This window comes from Gopherus evgoodei, chromosome 1 (genome assembly GCF_007399415.2).
Source record: "Gopherus evgoodei ecotype Sinaloan lineage chromosome 1, rGopEvg1_v1.p, whole genome shotgun sequence".
NCBI lineage: Eukaryota > Metazoa > Chordata > Testudines > Testudinidae > Gopherus > Gopherus evgoodei.
The window spans coordinates 37,390,122-37,417,523 of record NC_044322.1 but is presented as its reverse complement, the minus strand read 5'-3'; the positions used below and the strand labels follow the sequence as shown (position 1 = coordinate 37,417,523).

General features: G+C 37.1%; 1 protein-coding gene across 3 annotated transcripts in view; it reads left to right on the top strand.

Moving 5' to 3' along the window:
* The window catches only part of MICU2 (mitochondrial calcium uptake 2), a 265,922-nt gene that overhangs the window by 70,819 nt on the left and 167,701 nt on the right, over positions 1–27,402 (top strand). Inside the window, exon 1 of one of the 3 annotated variants that reach the window (XM_030561965.1) lies at positions 19,354–19,416. The exons of the other annotated variants lie outside the window; for them this stretch is intronic. Coding sequence (XP_030417825.1) covers positions 19,369–19,416 — 48 coding nt within the window. The 5' untranslated portion in view covers positions 19,354–19,368. Of the gene's footprint in view, positions 1–19,353; positions 19,417–27,402 lie in introns of those variants that run through there. 3 annotated transcript variants of the gene reach the window in all.

The window sequence follows — 27,402 nt, the reverse complement described above, 5'->3', positions numbered from 1 at the left end:
CAGGGGGAAAAGAGGGAGAGCTAATGTCAATGTGCCCCTTTCCCCTTGCTCCTGCACCCCACTTACCCCTTCTCCATATAGAGCAGGGAGTGGACACAGTCAGAGAGACAGAGAGAGCTTGAGGCAGCAGCTGCTGCTATCTCAACTTCCTGATCCACTTAAAAAGACAATGCACTTGAGTGGCTCAGTTTACTTAAAGGGGCAGTGCACATCTTTCTCTCTCCCACACACAAGGTGTGTGTCTGTCTGTGTCTGCTATGCTGTCTCCCCTCCCTCGTGTTCATGCTGCCTTGTGTGAGAGGCTATGGTAACAACAATGTGTTAACCCTTGAGGGTTCAGCTGAGTGCTCGTTCATCATTTAGCAGTAAGACATTCCCTGGGAAATATCCCTCCCTCTTCCACCCTCTAACTTCACCACCTTAACCAAGCTTCACTATCATCATAGCTGTGAACAGTATTAAATTGTTTGTTTAAAACGTATACTGTGTGAATATCTGTATAATATATACACCTCTACCCTGATATAATGCAACCCGATATAACACGAATTCGGCTATAACGCGGTAAAGCAGTGCTCCGGGGGTAAGGGTGGGGGCTGTGCACTCCAGCAGATCAAAGCAAGTTTGGTATAACGCGGTTTCACCTATAATGCAGTAAGATTTTTTGGCTCCTGAGGACAGCGTTTTATTGGGGTAGAGGTGTAGTTTTTTGCCTGGTTTTAAAAAAAAAAAAAATTCCTGGAACCTAGCCGCCGGGGGGCCCCCCCCCCATTTACATAAATTCTTATTGGGGAATTGGATTCACTTAACATCATTTTGCTTAAAGTCGCATTTTTCAGGAGCATAACTACAATGTTAAATGAGGAGTTACTGTATAGAGAAAATTAAATATACAAAAAACACATAATAAGCTTTAAATCTTTCTGTTTTAAGTTGCCTTAAATATTTGCTTTGTTTTAGATGCATAACTTTTTTTTTTTTTTTTTTTAATTTTGAACCTAGGAGTATCTTGGAGTCTTATCTTCTGAAGATCCAAAATCATTTTTTTGCATACACTATCATGGAAGCGTTTTGATTTAAGGTCTTGTTTCAGTAAATCATTGAAAGATGTAAGCTGAAAGCATAAATGTAAAAGATAAAATATCAAAATTTTGACACGTGTTCAACATTTAATATATTTAAAATATAATTTGATTGAAGAGTTGTAGGATATAATTATAACAGTTCTCCAAAAAATTAGGAGTCTCTCTTAAATTCTCATTTTAAAAATAGGATGGAATTCAGTAGATTAAAAATTGGTGTTTGAGGTTATAAACTAGAGTGCATAAGCATATCACTACATAATTCAAATCAAATGAGATAGAAACATTGACGGCTGTTCAAAAAATGTTTTAAATCACTTCTGTATCATAAAATTTAATCTGAGACTTTTACTGATAAGGCAGGGGCACTAAGAAAATCAATAATCAAATGTGTGTTGCACACATTCCATTTGCTAAAGAACATTCAACAAGTGTCAGAGATGCAGCACTTAAATCTTTTTCAGTAGAACTCCCCAATTTCTATTAAAAATATGTTTGTGAGAATGTTGCATTTTATAGATCATATTATTATTATTATTATTAGGCATAATTTTTGTTTGTTCTTAATGAAATGTTTAGGTGTTTGTGTCTTGTGGACTCCTAAGTAAGAAAGACCTGACATAGACTAGAATTCTAAAGGTAATTCTAAAAAGAACTGAAGTACTTTTTGCGGATACAAACTAACACAGCTGCTACTCTGAAAGATAATTGTAGTTCATGATGTACACAGTTGCTTATAGGTCTCTCACTCAGTTCTCCTCCTGCTGGGATTCACTGATTTATTTTATCTGTATCTCTTAAGATGCATTTTCTACCTGTAATGGAATGAAAAGATTTGACTTATCTTTGGGTATACCGCAAGAAGGACAGGAGACTTGTTGTGGGTTTAATCAGGCCGCAACTTTATTATATAGATCTCTGGGACTACCCAGCAGATAAAGTGTACAGTGCAGGCAAATCCATGCTTATTTACATCAGTTCTCCGAGGCTTTCACCAGCCACCCTTTGTTTCCATCCAGGTCCCCCAGCAGATCCATAGCTTGAACCTTACCATCCACCAGCCTCGCAAGAAGCTTAAAGAAGGCTATGAGAATGGGGGAGAGGGGCGGATTGGCTTCCTGCCATACCAGTCATGGGACTCCCCGAACCCCTCCCCCATTCCGTTTCTTTATCCAGTACCTCCTTTTAAGTCCTTTACCAGGCCATTTATCTGGTCACTGGCTGCCCTCCCTTTGGAGTACCTGCATTGAACGTCTGACCAATATTACAAAATAAGTTGCGACATATGGCTTACCACCTTTTTTATTCACCAGAAAAGGTCCATCCTCACACCCACTGTGAGGAAGGCGAAAAAACCACACTCCACAGAAGCCAATTCTGGTGGAGTGGGAAAAATTCCTTCCCAGCCCCCCTTTAAAAGGGGCAACTAGAGTACTGCCCGCAGCAAGTCCAAACCCAGCCTGCCATTTGCCTCCACTTGCTGGCTACTAGGGGAGGGAGGGTGGGTGCTGGCATCCTCACTGCTTTCACATAGAGACTTGCCCCACCCAGGTTTTGTGCCTTTATGCACATTCCTGGGGAGGGGTATGGGGGTGAGACATTGCTGCAAAGTTAACCACGCAGCACCTTTCGCAGCAGTTTCTGACCTTCTTCCTCTTTTCCCCCTCTCTCCCCCAACCACAGAGCTGCCCTCTTTGGGTAAGCCCACACAAATTCTGCCCCTCCTTTAGTTGTGGTGCAGTCATTGTCCCATAAGTCAAGTGGCAGATCTGTGCTTCAGATGTTTTAGCTCATTCTTTTCTTCTTCCAATACTGTGAATTAAGCACTCCCAGACATGCTTGTATGAATCTGTTTCTTTCATGTCAAATATAAGTTAAGTGTTGCTGCCACTGTTGAAGCAACCAGCATTTGGTGGAGATGGAGGCAACTTTCAAACTACTGGTACTTTACTCCCATGCGATGACAACTCATCTTTAAAACAAATCTACAAAATCATTATAGCGTTTTGCCTAAGCCCTAGAGCTATTCTCAGAAATCTACAGTTTGGTTAAAGAGAGACTCCCTTTTCCTTTAACTAGAGCTAATAATGATTGCTTTTTCCCTTTAATTGTAAGTTGCCATCAGTAACATGTGAGAGATGACTAACAGTTCAATTTGGGATATTTCTGGCTCTTTTTGTGTACAGAGCTTGTTGTGCCCAGGATTCATAGAGCTGGTTGACATTTTTCATAAAATAATTCAGTATTTGCCACCAACTTTAGTGGTTTCTTCTTTCGCTCCCCCTCCAGGTGAGGAGCAAAGGAGTAGGCAATAGGTTAGTGCCATTTTTGTTTTTGTGTTTTGCTTCTTTATAATGTGTAAAAGCCTGAAAGATTCTTGGTTTTTGTAGATTTCTGATGTGGAACAATTACAAATTAAGCAAACCAAGCACTAACTCTGAATTCAAAGAGAGATATTTTCAAAGGCTACCTTATGAGTTGTCACTAATCTTGCAAGCATAAGATAAGATGGTTGTGCACACGCTATTTGATCTTACACAGCCAAAAAAAAATGGGTGATTCTCACCCACTTTGTTGTCATGCTGGTGTAACTTCACTGGCTTCAGTGAAGTTACATCTGAATCTAATTAGCATGAGAAAAGAATTGAGCTTCATTTGTGCAACATTGGCTTCACTTTGAGACTGAATTAAAGGCCCCTTTTTAAAATTTTTCCCAAAAATGTTAACCTGTTTCTAGTAATTAGCAAATCTATAATTAAGGTTTATTTGGGATCAACTTTAAACCAGTCACCATATTTAGAATTAATACTAGAAAGTATAGATGATAAATTGTCCCTTTTTAATCTTTGACTAAAATGCATGTTAGTTAGGGGTTATGGTAAGTAATATAGTTTCTAGTCTAATGTTCTCTCTCATCCTCTCCCTAACCCCCAGTCATCCCCTTTTGGAGAAGCTGGCTTGCTGAATTTCAAGTTTATGGTTTTATTTAAAGTGTGGTATCATTTTTATTTGAAGGCATAGGTTGGTTTGTTTTTCATCTGCAAATTTCAGCCTTTTCAAATACATGCCAACTATGTAATATAGGTTGTAATACCATGCTCATCACCAAAGTATCTGACCTCAAGCAGGAGGGGACCTCACTGCATGTATGTCTTTTTTTGTCTTAGCAAAATATTTACTCTTCCCCTCACTGAAAAAAAAGTGCTATAAAATAACTCCTCTGTTTGTTATATGATCGTATTACCTGTAAAGAATGGATGAGGCTATATATGTGTATTATTTTATGTAATGGCTTAAACTCTTTCCTATGGCAATATACAGTTTCATAGACTAAAAAAATTATTTATGGTATCTTTTTATTGATCATCATAGCAAACTGGGGGTCTAAACACTACTGTCTGTACAGTTTCAGCATAACAAATTATTAAAATAGCTGTATTATTGTCCTCTTGTTTGCACACTAATTCATTGTGGGATGTACTGCAACATTTAGTTTATATGGTCATAGAAATGAATTACCTACTTCCTCTACTCCAGTCCAGCTTTGTTTGCCCACTTATGAATGTCATCTACCTTGTTAGTTTGTTTATTCATAATGAAAAAACATCTAAAGAGAGAGAGAATGTATCTACTAACGTGAATGTCCTCTGGATATAATACAAACTGTTTTAGTGTTTATCTTCACTTCAACCTTAGTTAAACTTGTTTAACCATAATACTACAACAGTTATGTGTTTATCAAATAGCATTATGACTTTCGCTCAATGTATGATCAAATCCTTCTTGAATTACCATTCTGATGAGTTCAGTGATATTATCTCCATGATCTAACAAAGCTAACACTGTTCTACAGAAGCTAGAGAACATGGTTGTAGTCTGTTAGAAAAGTTTTTTTCAACATGTTGCAAACTGTAAGATACTTAAATATAATATTGTCAATTTAAAGTTGAACCTTAAACTAAATGCAAACATTGTTTTTCTTCTGTGCACATAATCCTTTAGTAGACACAAACTTTGAGAAAACAATGTATTTCAAAATAAATAAAACTTTAAAACTAATTTTTTTTGCTTTAACATTTAAGTACGTTGAGAGCCATTAATCTAGACACTTATGTAGAGTACTTAAATTTATAGTAGAATTTGATGTGTTTTTCCATTCTAAGCATAGATAAAGGTAAATCTGTATGTGATTGGAAGTGGAACTGCTGGGTAATCTAAGAATACTGATGTAGTAATTTTATGTACACTGTATGTGACTTAGTCATTGAGGTGCAGTTATTGTCTGTTAGGTTCTGAGACTCTCCTGTATGAATATATTGCTGAAGCTTGATAAGAGGCTGTGCAGAAAGCAACACAAAGGATTTAGATAAGCAATCTCCAAACAAACACTTGGAGGCAATTACAAGACAACGGAGAAAACTGTTAGCTTTCAGCAGCCTGTACACAGTCTCCCACAAAGAGGCAGCTGTTCTGACAGTGGAGAATAAAGAGCTCAAAAGAACACTGGATCGTTTTTTTAAAAAAAAACCCTTCTGAGGAGGGAAGATGTCAGTTGTCAATAGCTGTCAGTTGTCAATAGCTGCCACAGTGAGAGGCTCTGCAGAGGAGTCTGAAAGAGTTGGATATTTCCCCAGTTCCAAGAAGTAGTAAGCCTTAAGGAAGGACAGGCAATAGGGTGACTAGACAGCAAATATGAAAAATTGGGATGGGGTGGGGAGTAATAGGAGCCTATATAAAAAAAAGACCCAGAAATCAGGACTGTTCCTATAAAATCGGGACATCTGGTCTCCCTAACAGGCAAGCATGTAGACTGTTGATTGTGTTCTCTGTAATGCTTTTTAAAGACATAATTTGCTGTGAGAAAGGCGGTTTGGTTACTGGTTACCACTGTCGTTGCTCCCAGGAGGAACAGAACTGCTGTTGCTGAACATAAATCAGACCTGCTGAGATAATCATGGTTAGCACCTTAGGACTGCAGCCCAAGGCGCAAACACAGAGGAGGCAAATTGTGTGGTTCCTCCCCAAGGTAGAGGCAATGAGGTAATGGCTTGAGGCCCAAGATCTGCAAGGGATGCACTTGAAGAGACTAGGAGGGGTCAGAGGTGCAGTTAGCCTAGTAACTGTCACACTGCGATTTGATGAACTAAGAGGGAATTGGTAGGCAAAGGGCAATGGGGAGGAAATCTAAGGGAAAAAGAAGTTCAGGAAAGCTGGCAGTTTCCAAAAGAAACAATGCAGAAGAGCGGTAGGAAGAATAGTTAGAGACCAATATGGCTGCATCATGAGCTGTTTAATTACTCCAGAATCAAAAAGCATTCATACAAAAAGTGGAAACAAGGAAAAAATTTTAAAGATGAGTATAAATGAATAGAACAAGCTTGTAGGGACAAAATCAGAAAGGTAAAGGCATGAGTTTTATACCTAGCAAGGGACATAAAAGGCAATAAGAAAAGTTTTTATAAATACATTGAGAGAACAATGAAAGAAAGTATAAGTCCATTACTTAATGGGGAAAAAGAGCAAATAATGGATGACACGGAGAAGGTTGAAGATGTTTAATGCCTTTTTTGCTTCAGTCTTCACTAAAAAGGTTAATTCTGACCAGATGCTTAACACAATGAGTTGTTGGAGTCCCTTCTATGATTTTTACCATTGTAGGTATCCTTTACATGATACTTTTGAGAATTGCTAAATTTGAACATTTTATATTTTGTCTGTTAAAACAGGAAATTATTCTGCAAAAGAAGTTTCAGCCTTAACTCTTCATCTTTCAGTTTCACTTTTATCTTCATTCCACTGTCAGTGGCTGCACACCATTCTAATTGCCTTGCTATGATGGTTGCAGACTGAAATGTAACAGAAGGTACAATACAAACTCCTGGGAGCAAGAATCCTGTTGTTCGACTGGCACATTTGATCAATTTGTAAAGTTATGGATCCTGGAGAGCTTCTATTACATTGGTGAGGCAGTGTGCAGAGGCTAACGTATATTATCCCAGACCTATGAGGACTACTATTGTGGCTAATAGGTTAAATTCAGCTTCCTTGCCTGTTCTGTCCTTCACCTTTCTGCAGATGCTGTTAACAAAGAGGCCAATTTTAGGAAAGAAAATAACTTTTAAATTTTAAAAAAAAAAAAAAAAAGCAAAGGTATCGACTCCAATACTTGAGCAGACTTTTCTGTATAGAAACGTTGAATACTTTTTCAGTAGTATATATCTGGGCCTTTTACTGCTTTTAATCTATTTCCAAACTTTGAACTTGGATGTAATATGAAGCTATTCTCATTAATGACAGTCACTGAAGGGTGGGGTTTTTTGTTGGGTTTTCTTTGGGGGTGTGTGTGTGTCGGGGACTGGGGGAGGCAGGTTGTTTTTGTTGCTGAAATAAAACATCTCTGTGATGATTCTTTTGTGATGTCAACTCTCATTTCACCTGTTTCTTTATTTTTATAACTTGTATTTCCCCTCCAGTCTTTCTTTGAAAGATCTGCATTAATCAGTTTCTCATGAGAATATTGTTGCCTTCTGCATTTGTAGATTATTCCTGAAATTCAGGGGGCGGTGTGTAGTCAGTTTTCTGAGATACCATTTTGAGGTATATTCTGAATTTTTATTTTTGCAGCTGCCTTTAAGTTGTAAAGCTATACATAATTGGTTTTGGGTATTTAAAACAACAACAAAAAATTCTTGATTTGCAGTTATCATGGTATAATTCCCCACTCTGAAACTTAGCGTTCAAAAGATGGGATACCAGCATGAATTTCTCTAAGCTCAATTACCAGCTTAGAACCTGTAGCGCTGTCACCAACCAGGAATTCCAGTGTCTGGTACACTCTGGTCCCCCCAAGACCCAGTCCCTCTGGATCTTAACACAAGGAAAGTAAATCCTTTCCCTCACCGTTGCCTCTCCCAGGCTTCCCCTCCCTGGGTTACCCTGGAAGATTCATAGAATCATAGATTATAAGGGTTGGAAAGGACCTCAAGAGATCATCTAGTCCAACCCCCTGCTCAAAGCAGGACCAATCCCCAAATGGCTCCCTCAAGGATTGAGTTTACAACCCTGGGTTTAGTAGGCCAATGCTCAAACCACTGAGCTATCCCCTCCGTCCTCCATCACTGTGATTCAAACTCCTTGAATCTTAAAACAGAGAGGAAAATCCACCGTCACCCCTCGTTCTCTCTTCCCCTCCCAGATTCTCCCTGAAAGAGACAGTAATCCTAACACAGAGAGAAATTAGCCTCTCTCTCCCCCTTCCCTCCTTTCTCCCCACCAACTCCCTAGTGAATCCAGACCCCGTCCCCTGGGGTCTCACACCAGAATAAAAAACAATCAGGTTCTTAAACAAGAAAGGCTTTTAATTAAAGAAAGAAGAAAACAGTAAAAATTATCTTTGTAAATTTAAAAAATGGAATAGGTAAAGGGTCTTTCAGCTATAGACACTGGGAATATCCTCCCAGCCTAAGTATACAAGTACAAATTAAAATCCTTTCAGCAAAATACCAATTTTAACTCCTCCCAGCCAAATACACATTTGCAAATAAAGAAAACAACCATAAGCCTAACTCGCTTTATCTACCTAGTACTCACTATTTTGAATCTATAAGAACCTCTATCAGGGAGATTGGAGAGAAACCTGGTTGCACGTCTGGTCCCTCTGAGCCCCCAGAGTGAACAACAACCAAACACTAACAGCACACACACAAACTTCCCTCCCTCAAGATTTGAAAGTATCCTGTCCTCTGATTGGTCCTCTGGTCAGGTGACAGCCAGGCTCACTGTTCTTGTTAACCCTTTCCAGGCAAAAGAGATATGAAGCACTTTTGTTCTATTAACTCTTATTTATCTGTTTATGACAGCAGTCTTTTTAATCCATTTAAAGAAGAATCATATAGTTACAGTTGTCTTTGATTCCACTTCCCCCACAAAAATCCTAGCTTTTCTGGGGTCAGTGAATCTGTGGAGGATATTTTTAAAACTACTTCAGTGATTTCTAACAAACAAATAAGAGTTACTTATGCCAAGCCAATAGTCTCTTCATGTTTTTAATTTGGAGCAAGAATGCAGTAGGCCTAAGTTTACATTTCAGTTAAAAGCTGTATTCCAAACCTTCTTGTAAGTTTTTGCAAATCCGACCACAATGGAATCCATAGAGTACCAAAAATATTGTGAAACAAATGCCTCCTGGGTGGCTAATTATTAGGATTCTTTCCTTTTGACTAAAAAGGAAGCTGCTATCTTTGTAAAATGTTGTCTGACTTGTAAGAGCAGGAATGAGCTGTGGTGGTGAACTGGAAACTGTTAAATTGTTATTTGTGTGGATTTTTGTATTCTTTCATAATTGTCTTCAGTTAAATAATAATCTTTTAAATAGAAGTGTTGCACAGATACGTTTTAATCCTTTACAGCCACACTATACCATTAATATCCTGGCCTGTATTATTAAAAGGTTGTGTAAACAATTATTGCATTATTTGCACTGGTTCATAGATGTTAACTATTCTTCATATGTCCAACATTTATTACATTTTAAAACAGTGCTTGCTGTTAATTTAATATACCTTATTTAGACAAACAAATGTAATCACTTTTAGATGTATTTAATTAAAAACCTCCAAAACTGCTCTGCTCATTTGAGATGAGAGAAGTGATGCTGTTGCTATTTATCATATGCTATTTATCATATTGCTGTTAAGGCATTGTTGCTACAAAGAGGTTTGTAGATGTTTTTAAATTGATGTTGATCTTTCACATAGTGATATTTTTTGGATTATTCCCAGATCAACATGATTACCCTGCACTAAAAATTTTAAATGCCATAATTTTCATGAGAAACGACGAGCTAGGTAAATAAGGTAGTGTACTAAAGAGTTTCTGCTTTCCAAGAAAAAATGATAGGAAAGGAATGCACAGAAGTTCAGCCTAACAGCCCCTTGCAGTGTCTGTCTGAAGGTAACATCTCTTGGCTTCTGTTACTCCTCTTTGGTATGCTTGTATAAAGTTTTTGTATCAAAGATCAAATTGCAGGGGGTTCACCAGTCATATCCTCCCGAACTTAGGCACAAATTATTTCTAATCCCAGAGATCACTGCAAAGTGACTTCCAGACGGATAGGATAAAGCTAGGGGCCAACAAGTAGTATTTTCTATATGTATGTATATAAAATCTGATCCCCAAAATGTAACAGTTTATTAAAAGTCAAATTTTAAAAAGTTGCTACATGGATGTATTTGGCCCTACTTTTAGTGCTTGTAAATGTACCTGTGATGGGGTCTATCAGGCCTTCTCTGCCCCTTGCTGGAGGCATTAGCACCCTGACACTCCCAGCGCAAGAGAAATCCACTCAGACTGGGTGACCAACAGGGCAGTCCTCCAGAAGCCTAGAAGGGCCAGGAGAAAATATTGACCAATCAAGAACTCAGGGGCCAAGCTCGGTGAGACTGGGACAAAGGAACATCGCCTCAGGACTAACCCAGGGCCTTCCTTTAAGTGCTGCAACTAAGCACTTGAATTTTGAAGGTTTTTTGTCTTTGTTTAAAGGTTCAGACAGCTGCATACTGCATTGCTGTTTTGTTTCTTCATAGTTTAGAGACTGACACCAAGTGTATGGCACCGGCTACCCTGTCACAAACAGGCAGCCAAATCGTGCAGACTAAGGCTGAGAGTACCTGCAATATGATGCATGGCCTTGAAGGGGGTCCTGCAAAGCAGCCCCACTTACCACAGTACACTTCAGTAGTCTGAATTCAGGAGGGGGAACCAAGTTTGTCCTAATTGCCTTGTTTAGCTTACCCAATTAAGTAGATAACCGTTTTCTAACTTGGTAGTTTTTAATAGAAAATAAGACACATTTTATTCCCAGATTCACCTTTTGCATTCCTATTGACTTCAGAGCTGCAAAAAATTTGAGGAAAGGTTACTGGAGCTGTGGAAAGTACTGACTTGGTGTTTTTTACACAGGATTATTTTCAGTTTGGAGTTTTTTCAGCAGTGGTGTGTGCCTCTTACGGAAGGGTTTCTGCAATGTATTTCTATTCTTCCTCCATTGTGAAAGGTCCCAGCACACATTTTAGCTGGGGTTATTATGATGTGGGTGCGGGGAGAAGCTTTATAACCTTGAACCCTCCCGTGGTCGGGTTTGGTGGCAAGAGTTTCTGCTAATGGACATAATTTTTCTGCTCTTCCTGATGAAAGATAGGGATCAGCCTCTTCTTCCCTCCCGTTGAATTTTTACAGATTTTTAAAGTACTGTGTATTAGTGTACATATTAATCTGACATGGATTTATCATGGCTTTTGATACTTGCAATTCTATTCTTAGGGAGCTTTTGTACTGCTGCCTGTTGTGGTACAAAAGAGAACGGGAATGTACTAGTGCATGGCAACAAGCTTTCATCTGATTCTATGGGTAGAGGCTACTTGCCCCTCTCTTATACAAAACTCATTGAGTGGGTTACTAAAAAGAAATCTAGTGGCAGAAGTAAGCTTATATCAGTAACTTGCCTATAACTGAACAGAAGGAAAACAAATTAATGGCAGCTTAATTTCCAATAAAGCTAAAAGGTTGCAACTCATACATGGAAACTAGTAGGCTCCAAAGTCCTTGGCTGACAGCCATTGGAATTTTTAAGATTTTGAGTTTCCATAGTTCTCCATTAGTGCCCAAGAAACAAAAGAATTAATGCAGCATTTAGTGATGGGGTTATAAAGAATCTTCCTTAGTTCATACAGAGGTCTGCAGCTGTGCAGAAGTTTACCAAAAGCCCCCTTAATTTACTGTGTTCACTTTTTCAAGAAAATTAGAGTGATAAGGTATTTCCCCCTTCATCTTGGTTATATATAACTCCGTAAGAAGGCAATCTACAGAAAATGATTTTTGCTTGTGCTGTAATTAAGTCCAGTGTTTAATAAAGAGCAATACCCTTACAATTTCTATCAAGTTTGTAACTTTGTATGTAATAACAATAGTGGGACAGATTCTCAGCTGGTGTAAATAAGAATTGTTCCATTGACCTCAGTGGAGTTAAGCCTATTTATACCAGCTGAGGATCTCTCTGGTGATTTTTTTCTATCTTCTCTTGAGAATAGGGTTATAGAGCACATGTACCCAATAAATGATTTTACCTTGTGTGTCATAAAATGTTCTCCGTAGCTATTTGAATAAGGAGGAGAATTGAGTAGAGGTGCAACAAACAAGAAGGAAGCCAGAGAATATGCAGGACAAGAAATAAAAATGCACAAGTCCTGCAGCCACTTTATAATTTACATATCACTAGATAACATCTGTATTTCTAAGTCAGTTAAAAATGCAATACCTTAGGTTAAAGAGATATTGTGTCAGCGTGATGCTGGCTATGAATTGCTTGTCTGAGTGTGTGTGCTGAGTTCAGAATACTGGAAAGCAGAAATACACCCATGGAAAACCAAGCCTATGGCATTTCTTCAAATACTGTTCTCAACACCTCTCAACTAAATAGTTATCAACATATATATCAACATTTACAGGACAAAGTACACAGTGGGCAATTCAGTGAAAATGGAAATAGTTAACATCCATTTTCAGTCTTTTCAGCACTTAAATCCAGCTCTACAAAAGTAAACTTGAATATAAGAAGCTGCTGGCACCACAGAAATCAGAGTTTTAAGTGATATTTAGGAAGAATAAATGACCAAAATTTGGTTGATTTTGATAAATAGTTTAATTTTAGAATTTTTGAGATTACTGAGCCCAGTCCTTTTTTCCCTAGAAGTCTTGTCCCCTACAGAAAGTAATTTTTGTAGGCCAGATCCTGCAAGCTTCTAAACACCCTCCACTCTCTCTGGAGAAGTTGGTATTTCACAAAAGTGAGATCTGAGTCATCAGCAGAGATCAGGCCCAGGTGAGCAAAGGCTGTCTGAGGTTAACATCTGCTTTTTCAAACAGAAATAGCCGTAGCTATTTAAAATACACAGCACAGTGATTGGATTTGTAGGCAGATAGATTATAATCTATCAGGTCTCTTCCATCACTAACTTCTACAGTTCTGTGAACTGAAACACCTAAGAACTGATTTAACTTATAATAGGACATTCCAAGGAAAGTGAGTTCACAAATAAACATAATCTAAAAATAGTTGCTTACCTCAGCACTTTTGTTTTCCAGATTGTGTCCCAGCCACCCAACTCAAGAAGTTAAGCATTTTCTAGAACAGTAATGTTTAACTTTCTGGTTACTGTTCCCCTAACAGTGCAGAGCAACCATTATTTTTATAATGTTCCATAGGTTTGTAGGACATCAGATAGGCTCCCTTTGTTTATTGTCACCCTTTTTGTTTATTCTGCTTTGTAAACTCATGCTGGGATTTATCACTTTGCCTATGTGAGAGTTACAATAGTGCTACTTTTAAAATATTGTATTCACTTCATGTTTATTATCGATAAAGACAATTATAAATTGGCAAGTGGAAAGAGGGAATTTGTATACTGTAAATGAAATAGATTTAGCATACTGGAAAACCTATGGTATTAAGACATAAATTATCATCTCTCTCTCTGTGTGAATGACATAATAGTATGAATCACATGGACAGAAACCCCTCATGTTCATGTTTTCATGGACCACTTCCCCTCCCATTTGCAGTCACATGATGTCTAGGTGGCAACTATAGCATTGTTTATGTGGAAAAGAAATAAAGTATTTAATGTATTTTTCTGTCCTTCAATGTAATTTAATCCCTGGAAACATGAAGCAGCCTGCACCATGTGACCAGTCAGCTGTCTGGGCCACAAGCAAGTGCTCTGTGGAACACTGTTTAAGAACATCTGTATTTAGAGAATAAAATACTTCCATTGACTTCAAATCAGGCCCATTGCACATCCAAATCTATATTATAGTATAAATATTCCATACAGACACATATGAAAAATAATATTTTTTATTATTTATATATAAATAAATATAATTATTTATCATTGTCAAAATCAGAGTTACAAATAATAGAGTTCAATAATTAATTTTTCTTTCATTTGATCCTGGTTTGCTCTGTTATCTTGGAATATGTTGTATCTCTTTTCATTGATATAAAGTATTACTTTTCCTTTCCACCTTTAGATATAACCTTCGTGACCCTAATCTAACAAGAAACAGAGAGAAAATGTTTAATATTAAAGTACGATAGATGGGAAACAGTCTTGGGTGTGAATGGAGGCATGTTTTTTATGGAAATCTAAAGCCTGTAATAATTCAAAGTAATGGATCACATTTTCCCATCATATTTTAATTCTAATAAAGATTATACACCATTATATGAACTGATATATGTCAGAACCTTTAGCAACCCTAGTAATCCAATACTGACCCTATTTTCTAAACCCTTGTTGTTCTAATGTAATAAACCTGATAGAACTCTTATAAAAAGTATCAGAATTCACCCATTGGTATCGTAACTTTGCTTTATTTTTTTCTCCAGATTTTTGATAGATTCCTCGTTTGAGTCAATTCCCTCTTCCACCTATCAAAAATTTTTCGGTGTTTTCAGGTTTCATGATTTTGCCAAAGTGTAAAACAAAAAAGGGCTAGGAACATTAGAAAGACATGTATTGGAATCTAGCTGAAATCTTAGTAAAAGTGGTAGAATTTTATATGTAGGACTATCAGCACTTCGTATATTACATCTGTAATATGTTAATCTTCTTTTCTGAGATGCTGGCTTTGGAAAGAAATGCCACTTTTGAAATCGTAGTTACTGTTCATCTATAAAAGGAAAAAGAACTAATTTAGTAAAAGTTTGACATGCTTAATCTGCATTTTGTGGGTCTTCATCTTTTGTTTAATTATTTTTTTGAACTCTAAGAGTGGCGGGAACTTAATGAAAGAGATTTCTTTGACTAAATTTTACAATATATCTTTGGTTGAAATGTAGTTTCAGTTCCTTCTTATTTTCTATTTGTAGCTGCTGTAGATTTTTTAAAATATATAAATCAAATTTTATATTTGGTCTCTGTGGTGCAACTCTGGTAAAAGAACCAGTATTACCTTATAACCCAGACTTTCCCTGTCAATTTTTCTCTCAACATTTGAAATTCTGGCTAAATATCATTAAACTTGTGACACCCTGTGGCAAGGGTGAGTCATTACATATCAAATATAGCTGCAGAATATTGAATCTATTTTTATTTATTTTATTTTATTTGTTTGCATCCTTTCTGTGCCAGAGACTTCACTCTTCCAAAACTGAGCAACACGCTGTTGCCTCTCACACCCTGGTCCAAAATAGTGGGAATGTCAAGGGCATTGTTGCATCCAATATTTTGTGACAAAAATTAAGAGCTCAACTAGGTGTGTACCTTATATTACCTGTGCTTTTATTCTGAAACTGCCTATTTATTCCTGATGTGTCTCAGTCCTCCTTTTCACTGAACAGCTCTCCATATATCATTTGTGCACTGCACGATTCCAAAACCATCAAGGGGCAAGCAAATGCTTCTGAAGCCACAGCGTTTACTACAAATTGAACTCATCTCTTTAGAAACTGAAAATCTCTCCCCTATCAAGCCCCCATCCGTGTATTTTAATGCCCAAGAGTCGTGTATGAAGCAGCTATTTGTATTGATAGCATGTTGTACTACCAACTGAGCTGCCAAGAAAACCGAAAAGACTTCCAAAAAAAAAAAAAAGAAAAAACCCTAAGCCCCCAGTTTGTGTTATGGGTTTATAAATCATCATCCGTGCAATATCCTCTTTGTTGAATGAGATCATACTGACCTCTTATAAAGTATGTCATGGGAGGATGGAGAGCTCTTGCCAAGTCTTAAGTGACTTGTTACAACATTTGTTCCTCTCCAGTATAAAGCAGAGTTTCCCTACAAAATCGTTTTTTGCTGAGGCAATAAATTAGCTTGCCAGAACATTACGTGCCCACATCTGTGGCTTACTACTGTATTTACTTGTAATTTAATGTTCTGTGCTTTATATCAGCTACAACAGAAATATGAATGGTATGCACCTTTAGTACCTAGATCCTTAATCTTGCATGTTCTGCCAGAACTTAAAAAAAAAAAAAAAAGTTGCTTTTGTTTCTCCCTTTTGTTTTGGCATATTGTCACATTGCTTCAGTTATAATAAATCTTTAGCTTGAGCATATAGGGCAGCTAATATCTAACAGATATCCTGTTATCAAAAATAAAATAATACTGTTTTCACAGCTAGGGCAACAGTTTGTGTAGCATAGACTTTAGGCACTTCAAGATAGCTAAAATCTATGAGGAAATGGTATGTGTTATACAACAACAAAAAAAAAAAAAAAAAAGACACAGGTCTGAGAAGTCACTGATGACCTTTGTTGTTATAGGCAACTCTGGTAGCAATGCCTATAGTTAAGGTTGCTTAACACATTCCTTTACAAGCCTATGTTTTCAGTAGCTTATAACTTTGCTACATTTTAACTACTTGGTCTGAAATTTCCCAGGTTGAAATATTTTGGAAGAGGCTGCAGGGATGGGGCAAAAGGATTTGTCACCATTAGTTCCCTTATAGAACCTGGGATAGAACCCAGGAATCCTGAGTCTCTACATTGCTTTGCTTTCTAGCAAATAACTGTGAAACCCAGTGGCAACGCCCCTCTTGTGGCAGTTAAACATAGAAGAAAAGAGCCCAGGAATGCTACCTGTTCAAGTGGTAGAAGACTGTGCTGTTTTACAAAAACAACGAGGAGTCCAGTGGCACCTTAAAGACTAACAGATTTATTTGGGCATCAGCTGAAAAAAACACTTCTTCAGATGTGCTGTTGTAAAGACCCAATTCTGCTGTGGAGTCAGTATGGTGCCACATAATGGCATTTTTTTTTTCAATTGTAAGATTTTTTTTTAAAGGAAATTACATTTTTTTAAAAATTCAATACATACACATAAGGGGTCTGAAATAAGTTTGCATGAGGAACATTAATTCAGGTATTTCCTAACTTTAGAGCACTTAATTTTGCAAATTTAGTATTCTGGGTTTTTTTTAGTGCCCACAATGTGCTTGTCATTATCGACACACTCAGGAAGAATCAGGTTATGGAAGAAGCAAACTAGTGGACTATCAAAGCTAGCATCACTGACAGAGCAGAAAGAGTGAAGGATAGTGTAATCAGATACAAAAGCCCATAAGTACAGTGGAGCAGAGTTGCGAAGATGAGAACAAGAAGCTTATCCTTGATGTGATGAAAAAGGTGGGGCAAACTGTAGGATTTGAAGAGAGGATGGCATGCTTAAGAAGATGGCACGGAAGATAATCTTGGCTGTGATTTAAAAGGAATGTGGGTGGGGCAATGTGGATGATAGGCCAAACAGGGGAGGATGGAGGCTGATTACCCTAGCAATACAAGAGGTGGTAAAGCTATGGCTATACTTTAGCTATGTAGATAGAGAGAAAAAGGTAATTTTGGAAATAATGGAGGAATAAAGTAGCAAGGTTTTGGACATAGCTTGAATGTGTGAATCACTAATGAAGAGGAATCAAAGATGTGTGTCTGTACATAGGCCTGGGTGATGAGGAGTATAGTATTATTGTCAGTAGTGCAAAGAATGGCTGGCTTATGGGGCATTTATGAGGAAAGAGTATGAGTTTAGTTTTAATCATCTTAAATTTAAGGTGGCAGGAAGACCATCAAGAGCAATGGTTTGAGATGTGGGACTGAATCATGCAAAACAGGTCAGCAGCGCATAGGTAGATTTGCAAGTCATGAGCATAAGATAATGGCAGCTGATGAGTTCACCTATGTGAAGGGAAGAGAATGGGACTAAGAATGGAGATCTGTGGTAACTCTAGAGATGAAATACATCCTTTTACATCTTCTAGAATGCCATTGTCAGATTTACTTCAAACCATAAAACAAAATAAACATGTAATCAACTTTGTGACATTATTTTCAATATTAATTATATATGGAAAATAATATGTGGAACTCAAAACTTGAGAACTCAGTGTTTCTTAAAACTTGACCTTTGCTTCCATAACTTAGGTATATAATGGTTATTCTTTTTAGTATTTTGTACCTTGTCTAATGATCTTGACATCTTTCTCACAAGTATTACTAAATCGTTCATATGACAACCACTTCACTGTAAAAATATATTGTTTAGGTACAAAGGGCACTTCAGATTCATGATATAATTAAATCTACCTCTCCATTTGTTGCATTTATTGCTGTTCTCTGAGATATGATTTGTAGTTCAAAGAGTCAGTTGACACAGTATTGAAATCCACACTATTTTCTTTCAAAGGTACTTTACTGGTACTTGTACTTAACAAGAAATTGTAATTTATTTCTACCTTTGGCTTTTTGTAGTGGTCTTTTATAAAATATGCTACTAAATGGGGTTCTTCTGTGTATTTACATATAATAATTTAGACATTGTGAGATCTAAAATGAATTCAGATTATGATCATATCCCATATCCAGAGAATCAAAGCGTTAGAATCAAGTGGAGGGAAGGAAAATGCAGTAAAATGGCACAATACTTCATAAATCCTTAGTTGTATTATTTGCCATTAGTATTCTTCAGGACTTGATCTTGAATTGGGATCTGCTCACATGGATTGTGTGGAGTCCATCTGATTTCAGTACAACTCGGATGTGCTGGGTTCGACAATAGTGGATTGTAATACAAGATCAGGACTGTAAGCTGTACATGTTACCCTAAAGGAAAAATTCCTGGGACCTGATTCTCTGCTTCCTTACCCCAGTTGTAATGGGTGTAACTACTTTGACTTTATTATTTATTTATTATTTTTATAGCACCTAGAAACCCTAGTAATGGATTGGACCCGGTTGTGCTTTGTGCTGTACAAACACAGAACAAAAAGACGGTCCATGGAGTTATTTTCGCTTCTCAGTCTAGGTGAGAGCAGAGTAAGGTCCAAGAAATACACACATTCTTCCACTGCAGTAAAGACTTGATGACTTTCCTGGGTTAGCCCAGTTTGCAATCAGTTTTGCTGTTCAACATATTTTCTTGGTTTTCACCTGTTTTCTCCTTAGGCATATTTGCTCGGCCTATATTAAAGACCTTCAAGACTGGACTAATTTTTAAACCTGTGGACTGGTGGAAGTTGTATCCTTTACAAAAGTGCGATGGTAGTGGTAGGGATGTACTGTCTTGACTGTCCAAAAAACAGGGTCCTGGCTATGACTTGGGCTCTTAGGTGCTACTGCAGTACAAGTAGATAACAAAATAGTAGTAATAATGGCTGTCTTAAAATTCACGGGCTGGAAAGAAGAAGCTATCTGCTGTGTAGTGGGAGGAGCTGGAATGAGGAGAAAATAATGAAGCAAATTGCAACACATTGGCAAAGTTTCTTACAAATATTTTCAGTTAAGTCATTACATACTGTATGTTCTCAGCTGGAAAGTCTGTGTTGCTCTTACTTTCTTGTTGCATTTCAGAGAGCTGCCTCAATGTTTCATATCTTATAAGTGTATCTCACAGGAATTGTAAGATTTTTGTCTATATTCTATTTTTAGTTATTTATTAATACCCAGCTTAAAGTATCTCAGTAAAATGTTAGCCTTCCAAAATTTAAATGAAATAAGAGATGGTAAGAAAAACTTCAACTATGAAGTCCAGAAAAGTTTAAAATAAAGACAGACAGTTATGTATGTTTCTTACCCTCCAATGCTTGTCAAAAGAAAATTATTTTTTCCTAGCATTAGTTATTAAAAAAAAATACAGAGTTAGTGAAATCTGATCAAGTCTCCCATTATACTTGTTTGTTCTTAAATATGAAGTAACCTTTTATAAGGATTTAAATATAAACAGCTCTGAAACTCAAATCAAGATAAATGTTATGGACAAGTACTTCACCGCTCTTCAAATATCAAATAGAATTCATTCCAAGACTTAAGATTAGAAATTCTTTAAACTGTTTTAAATGCTTGAACTTGATTTGCAAACTGCAGTTGGAGTTGGGCACGTATGCAGCCATTTGTGGATGTCTACAGATTAAAAAACACTGAATTTTTTAAAATAGCTATTTGGCTTATTTCTTCAAGCTTTCTTTTGCAGATGGCTTTTGAAAGCATGCTGTATTTAAAACCCTCACAAGGATTTAGAGTGGCTTTGAAACAGTTTTGAAGGCGGTAGAATAGAAATAGTGTGACATGACTACTTAATCTCTAGCTGGGACCAAAGGTTCTTTTTACATAATCCCATCATTCTTACAGGATGGTAATGCAATGTATGTAGTATGCTGACCAATAGTTATAAGAAAATACAATAAGTTTCTCTCCTACAAATAGAGCTATGGTATTCAATAACTTGTTTTTGAAGTTGTGTTGATAAGCAGCAGGCATGCTTGTTTTTTCTGGTTATAGTTAGCTAAGCATAATAGTGTCTTGAAAACCAAATTGCAGAATAGTGTTTTGCCTGATTTCACCAGTTAACAGTATAAATTGATCTTATTGTCCTGTGCTGATTCAGAAAAAGTAGTTTATCCCCCCGCCCCAAAAGTGTGTTGTAATTACCAGAGAAAAGGAAGGAATGAAAAAAAAATACTGTTGCTCAGTAAACAAAATATAGTTTGGACTATGGTGTTGAAATGTAAAAGTTTTAGTAATTAAGTGCAAACATTTCAGAATTAGTATCCGCTGTAGCTGTGTCTAATAGAACTTGGCTTCCATTTTTATTAAATCCTTTTTGATATTCACTTTTGCAAATCTGTTAAGTCAAACTCAAGTGTGGTAAAAATTAAATCTCTTTCCAAGAAAAAGGATTACATATAACCTTTAAAATTCATTCTGCATAGATGCCTTGGTGCTTCTCTTTTACAGATCAAACTTCCTGTAATTCCCATTTAAACCTTATGTAGTTAAATAGCACATAGCACTGGTGGAAGTTGTTAGCCATAACATGCTTGAAATGTATTGAAAGCACTGACCCAAAATTTTAAATCTTAACATCACGATCAAAGGACATACATTGACATAATTTTTAAAATAAAACACGATACAGACATAAAGGTTAGCATAGGTAAAAGGTTTATATAGCATTAGTTTTGGATATTTTAAAATCAGTTTTGAATACATTAAAACCAGTTCTCCCTGTTTCAGGCAGAGAAAGAAATTGCACCCACCTTACGTTGTTATTAAACTAATGTCATTTCAGTTTGCTTACCAATTTATGGGTCTTTCCTGTAAAATGATGGTACCGGGGAAAGTGAGACTAAAGCTGTGTTATGCAAAACTGATGTGCAAAACTGAAATACATATATTTTTAAAACCTGCTTTGATGTCTAAAAACTAGTAAAGGGATTTTGTTTGTTTTTAAACATCTTGCCATGTAAACTCAGTACATCTAAATGAATTTCTTTTGAAAGCAGCTATGTTGCTGTAGAGTATTGAAAATAATGGAAGCTACAATACCTCTTAAGTAATTTGGGTGAATTATAAAGGCAGCTCAATTTGCTTTTTCTTTACAGAAATTTGTCTTTAAACATCCAGTTGTGTGGGCTCACATAGTTAGCTTCTTTTCTCTAAATGACTAGCTAAAATAATGCGTTTTTTGTGATTCAGTTTAAGTGTTAAGAGGCTGATTTAAACCCACAGAAGTAAGGACACTGAGTTAAGACAGAAACTCCACCCTTAAAGGAAGGTTGTATCCATCTTGCCCAGGACAGTATTTTGAAACCACAGAGGATGAGATTTATATTTCACCATATACACAAACAACTGTTTCTTGTAACTGTTTTTGCTTAAAATTTCAGAACTCATCCTACTTTTATTATTTAAAACTGATGTAACTTCCTGAACCATTAAAGATTATAAAGTAGTACATTCATCATGTCCAGTTCATGGTTTAATATTTAAATTGAATACTTTTTAAATATGAAGAGGTTTGGTCTTCTGGTTGTTAAACATGTAGGATAGATATGTATTTTTAAGTGTGCAAGCATATTGCTGAAGTCTCTTTTCCGCTAGCTGACAGCCAGAATAAAGATGCTCAGTTTCACCAAAACAGTCATACAAATTTAACAGTTCCAATATATGGCGAGGTAGAGACTTTCAGGTTTTGGGGAGCAGTAACTCGTTCCAGGGTAGGCTGCTTCTGACTCTAAATAGTAGCAGGAGGGGAAAGGAGAGAGTTGGGGACTAACATGTTTTTTTTCAGTTCCTAGGCACAAGAGTATTGCGAGGAAAAGGGGACTCCAGTTTGCCCTGAAGGGTACTCTGTTTTTAGATATCTGATTATTCATTAGTGTGTACCTTGTAAAATTTGTAATGGCTTTTTCAACCATAAATCTGAATTAGCAATAAGTGTATGTTTAAAATTTACCATTCCTTAATATAATTTAGACTGCCTGACTGAAGCCTACACGTGCCTTTATGTCACAGGCTTGCGTATAACATGGCAAGTAGGTGCACTTAGGAAGTATTGTGCCTCAGAGGCACAACACCTCCCAGGGCTTCCCTCTTGCACTGAGTGGAGTAATTTATGATGACCCTTAAACATATTCTTCCACCTCCTGTGCTCATCCAGCCCTGGAGGTCAGAGCCATGTCTCTGTTTTCTCCCAAAACATTTGCTTCCACCTAAGAGTGTAGCCAGGACCCATGGTTTAGAAAGCTTTAACAGGCACATGCAAGAGTGGGGAACCCGTACTCCTTGCTACTTCTTTGTACACCTGCGTTGGGACTATACACAATCAAGGCCTTAAGTTTTGTTTTAAAACAAACAAATTGGAAGAAAATTGCTTCTGGGTTAGGACTTTGTATGAATAAATTTTTACTGCCTACTTACAAATTCTAGAGAAAACATGAAAATATAATCAAACAATTATAGCAGAATTGCTATTATCCAAATCATTCGTTGGTAGGAATAAAACTGGTAAAATGGGAAAGATCATACATGAAGCTACTTTCTAACAAAATCCTAAGCAGTTTTTGCCTGCACCTACTGTACCCAATAGATAAAGTGCACCATAATTTAGAATGATTTACTGTCTGAGGATAAAGTCGATATAATGATCAAAATAATACTCTCAGTGCTTATTAAATTGGTTCTCCTACAACAAAGTAAATCATTAACACGACACTGTCTTTAAATACAGGCAACTTTGCATTGTTCATATATGCAGTAGTTGCTGAGAGTGAATTCAGTAAAATGCAGGATTCATAAAGATATGATACACTGATTAAAACAGATTTATTTGCAAGGATTGTAGATTTTATTAAGTCAGAATATCTAAAATTTAGGCTCAGTTAAATAGTGAATCCATTAAAATTAGGTACCTGTAATACTGAATTAGTGTCAAATGATACTTCATAAAATTATGCAACATTTAATTAACTAATAGATAGACCATAGACTCTAAATTCTCCTACACAGGTGAATCTGCTGTGGTGGAGATTGAATGTTGAGTTACCATATCTGCAAAGGCCACAGAAGCAGTAGAAACTTTTAGAATTTTACATACTGTGGAAATGAAAGCTAAATTAATATAGAAAAATGTCTTGCATTTATCCATATAATGGGAATTATAAATAGGTATATACCTATTTTAGCTTCATCAGATTGCCTCCTTCTAATGAACTGTGCTCCAAACTAAAAATATTTTGCCCTTTGCTCACGTTTTTCTAGGACAAAAAAGGTAAGCTACATATAAGCAGAGACCATCTTCTCTACTCAAAAGAAATTACCAACTGGGTGGAATTATTAGATATATTTATGATATAGATTGACCATTGTGGATTGAAGTGACCCTAAATCACTTCTTCTTGGATTCCACTTTATCTTAGGTCAGTTTGGAATAGGATAGCTTTACACACCAAGTGAAGCCACAAATACTGGAAATATTTTTTAAGGAAAAAAATTAAAACCTCTCCATCTCTAAAAAAGATTTCCCCACATGATTTTAGTATATAACCACTTGCGCAACTTGGATTTGTTCTCCCCATACATCTATTTTTGTTAGGTCCTTCTGAAGTTCCAAATACTCTTGACTTGTCTTGATTAAACGAAATAATTTTGTCATATGCTGATTTTGCAATTTTTCTGTTTACCTATTTTTCCAGAGCATAAATAAACATACCAGTTCTAGTACAGGACAAAGTGACACTCCTGTGATGTCATTATGCCATATTCAAATTGACCATTTATTCCTACTGTTTTGTCTCTGACATTTTCAAAGTAGTAAGCTGAGATACTGTTCTGTGCTTCTTGGGCTTCTGTAATGCCACCGCAGGAAGGTCAGCAAATTAGCAAACTACTATGATTTCACTAATTATGTTAGCTATGTATTAGCGCGAAGGTTACCTTTGACAGTCAATACACCAATAGTTTATCAAAGCATTTTGTTCTTTTAATAGAGATACTGGCTTTACCAAAATATAATGTAGGAAATATTACAAAACTTTGATATACCGTTTCTGTACTGAGAAATTAAATGAATGCCGTGTACATCATATCTCCATATACAGAAAATGATATCCAAAACTCAATAGAACTAATGTTCAGTGTCTATGGAACTCATGCTTTCAGAGTAACAAATGTGATCTTCTCTGTCTCTAGCTATTTATTACTAGAGTATTTCTCCTTCCAAGAGTAAAAGATTTCAAGTCTGACTTGCCAAATACACTCCAATTATTTGGCTAATGGTGTATGTTTCTTTCTGTTAAAGCATGTTCATTACAGAATAACATAGGTGTTCAGCGTTAATTTCTTTTAAAAAGGTTTTTAATGGTTACAGAGCCAGACGTGAGACAGCACAGTAAGGCAGGGAAATGTCTTCCATGAAGGAATATCATTTTACAAATGACATCTTTAGAAATGAGATTAATATAGTTATAGAATGAACCTGCTTAAGTCCAGTCTTCATTTCCCTTGCAACATTTAAATGTTTAGGTAATGACCTTTAAATGATTTTGTTGTTACATCACATTTCCAGTCAATTTTATTAAGTTAATCAACATAGAGAGACTTACTATGATATCATATTAACTGGAAATTACAATATAGAATAATTCTATCACTATTGTTTGTAAATGTGTTAAAAGAAGAGTTAGGTGAAATTTTTCAGTCAAATGATTTATTCACCAAAAAATGCAGTTTGGTTGAACCTGAAATCATTCACAAATTTCACACACATTCGCTGAATGGTTTCAGCCAGAAAAATGTTCAGGGGAGACTTAAGTGCCATTCACAAAACAGGGCAGAGGAAGTGGCAGTGGTCATGATGCCAACTTTATAGTTTTTATCCCAGTGGTTAGAACACTTACCTGGGATGTGGGAGACATGGATTCCGTTCCCCGCTCTGTCTAATGTGGAGCAGGGATGTGAATTTGGGTCTTCTCCCTCCCAGGTGAGTGCCCTAACCACAAAGTTAGAGAGTCATTTTCTCACACTCTTTCTAGCACAATAAAAATTTAATTATTTATACCAAGTGGAACAGCTTCAATAGAAAAGTTCAGAGAGACCTAATCCAGACTACTCTATAATCTACTGGTTCAGGCACTTTCATGCAAGATGGGAGACCCAAGATCAAATTCCTGCTTGACATCAGCAGAGGTGGGAGTGAAGCCCTGATCTCCCACATCCCAGGTTAGCCCTAACTACTGGACAGCTCCATTCCTACCTCCTTTTGTGAATCTAGCCTTTAATTGCTTGTGTGTTTGTTTAAAAGTGTGCAGAAGCTAGACATTTTGCTTGGGTTGAAAAACACATTTCATTTGATCCCAAATGAATTTGTTGACTTTTTTCAATTCATCAAAATTTTTCAAAAGTTTCGGTTCCCCCTTGACTGATTGTACATGTGCATTCAACTCTTGGTGTCTGTGTGCCTGGCACATGGCCATAAGAAACTTTATCCCTCAGTGGTACCTGTTGGGCAGCTCGAGTGCCCTGTGCTGCCCAGTCCCCAGCATTCATTGGGGCAGCCCCTCAATGGTCAGAGTATGGGGAATCTTCTTCTTTGGACTCAGAGGTTGGATCAGAGCAGAACCGGCCATTCCCCACATAGATCCTGCCCTAGATGAGGTGTGTTCCTTGGAGGCAACTTCACTCTCTCCTGATGATTACAAGACTTACCAGGAATTGTTGCAGAGGGTGACTTCAGACTTGGGAATTCAGATCAAGGAGATGAGGAAGTCCTCTCGTAGCCTGACTGACATTTTATCAACTGCAGGTCCATTTGGATGGCACTTCCAATCAATGCAATATTAGGGCCTCTGAAGACATTATGGCAGACCCTATCTTTGTTGCCTCCCATTTCAAAACATGCAGAGAGCAAGTACTATGTCCCTCCCAGAGGTTTGACTATCTTTACTTCCACCTGCCTGCATGATTGCTAGTCATTACAGTGGCTAATGAGAGAGAGTGTCTGAGTCATCAGGCTGCCATCCGCAAATCAAAATAGACAAAAAAAAACTGGACTTTTGTTTGGTAGAAAGATTTCTTGGACTAGGGATTGGAGCTCTCAATTGCTAACTAGTAAGCTCTGCTGTGGTGTTTTGGTTTTGATTTATGGGGCTCCATGGAGAAGTTGCAGCCATGTGAATCATAAGCAGTACTAGTAGGAGGTGGAGCTTGGAGTCTATTTAAACAAGGACTGCAGGGTTGCCTTTCCAAAATTTGCATCTGTCCTAAGCACAGCAGTAATGCCATACTGGTTTGTAAAACTACACACAGAGAACCAAATGGCAGAACCTGGCAGCACAGGGCACTCGAGCTGCCCAACAGGTACCACTGAGGGATAAAGTTTCTTATGGCCATGGGCCGGGCACACAGACACCAAGAGTTGAATGCACATGTACAATCAGTCAAGGGGGAACCGAAACTTTTGAAAAATTTTGATGAATTGAAAAAGTCAACAAATTCATTTGGGATCAAATGAAATGTGTTTGTCAACCCAAGCAAAATGTCTAGTTTCTGCACACTTTTAAACATAAAAACACAGGCAATTAAAGGCTAGATTCACAAAAGGAGGTAGGGATGGAGCTGTCCAGTAGTTAGGGCTAACCCGGGATGTGGGAGATCAGGGCTTCACTCCCACCTCTGCTGATGTCAAGCAGGAATTTGATCTTGGGTCTCCCACCTTGCATGAAAGTGCCCAAACCAGTAGATTATAGAGTTCTTCAAATTGTGATGCAGACTTGTATTCTACGACCCAGCCTTTGTCCATTCTGCATCAAAGTCTGTACTTCTAACAGTCAGTGTGAAGGAACTGAAGGAGTCAGTGCAGCGCCCCTTATATGTCCAGGGGAGGGGCTAGGGCTACAAGGCATGAGCAACACTGCTGTAGGTACTTCTAGGCAAAATTCTCCAGCCGTGGGGCACATACATACCTAAATATAATACAGATCTGCATCA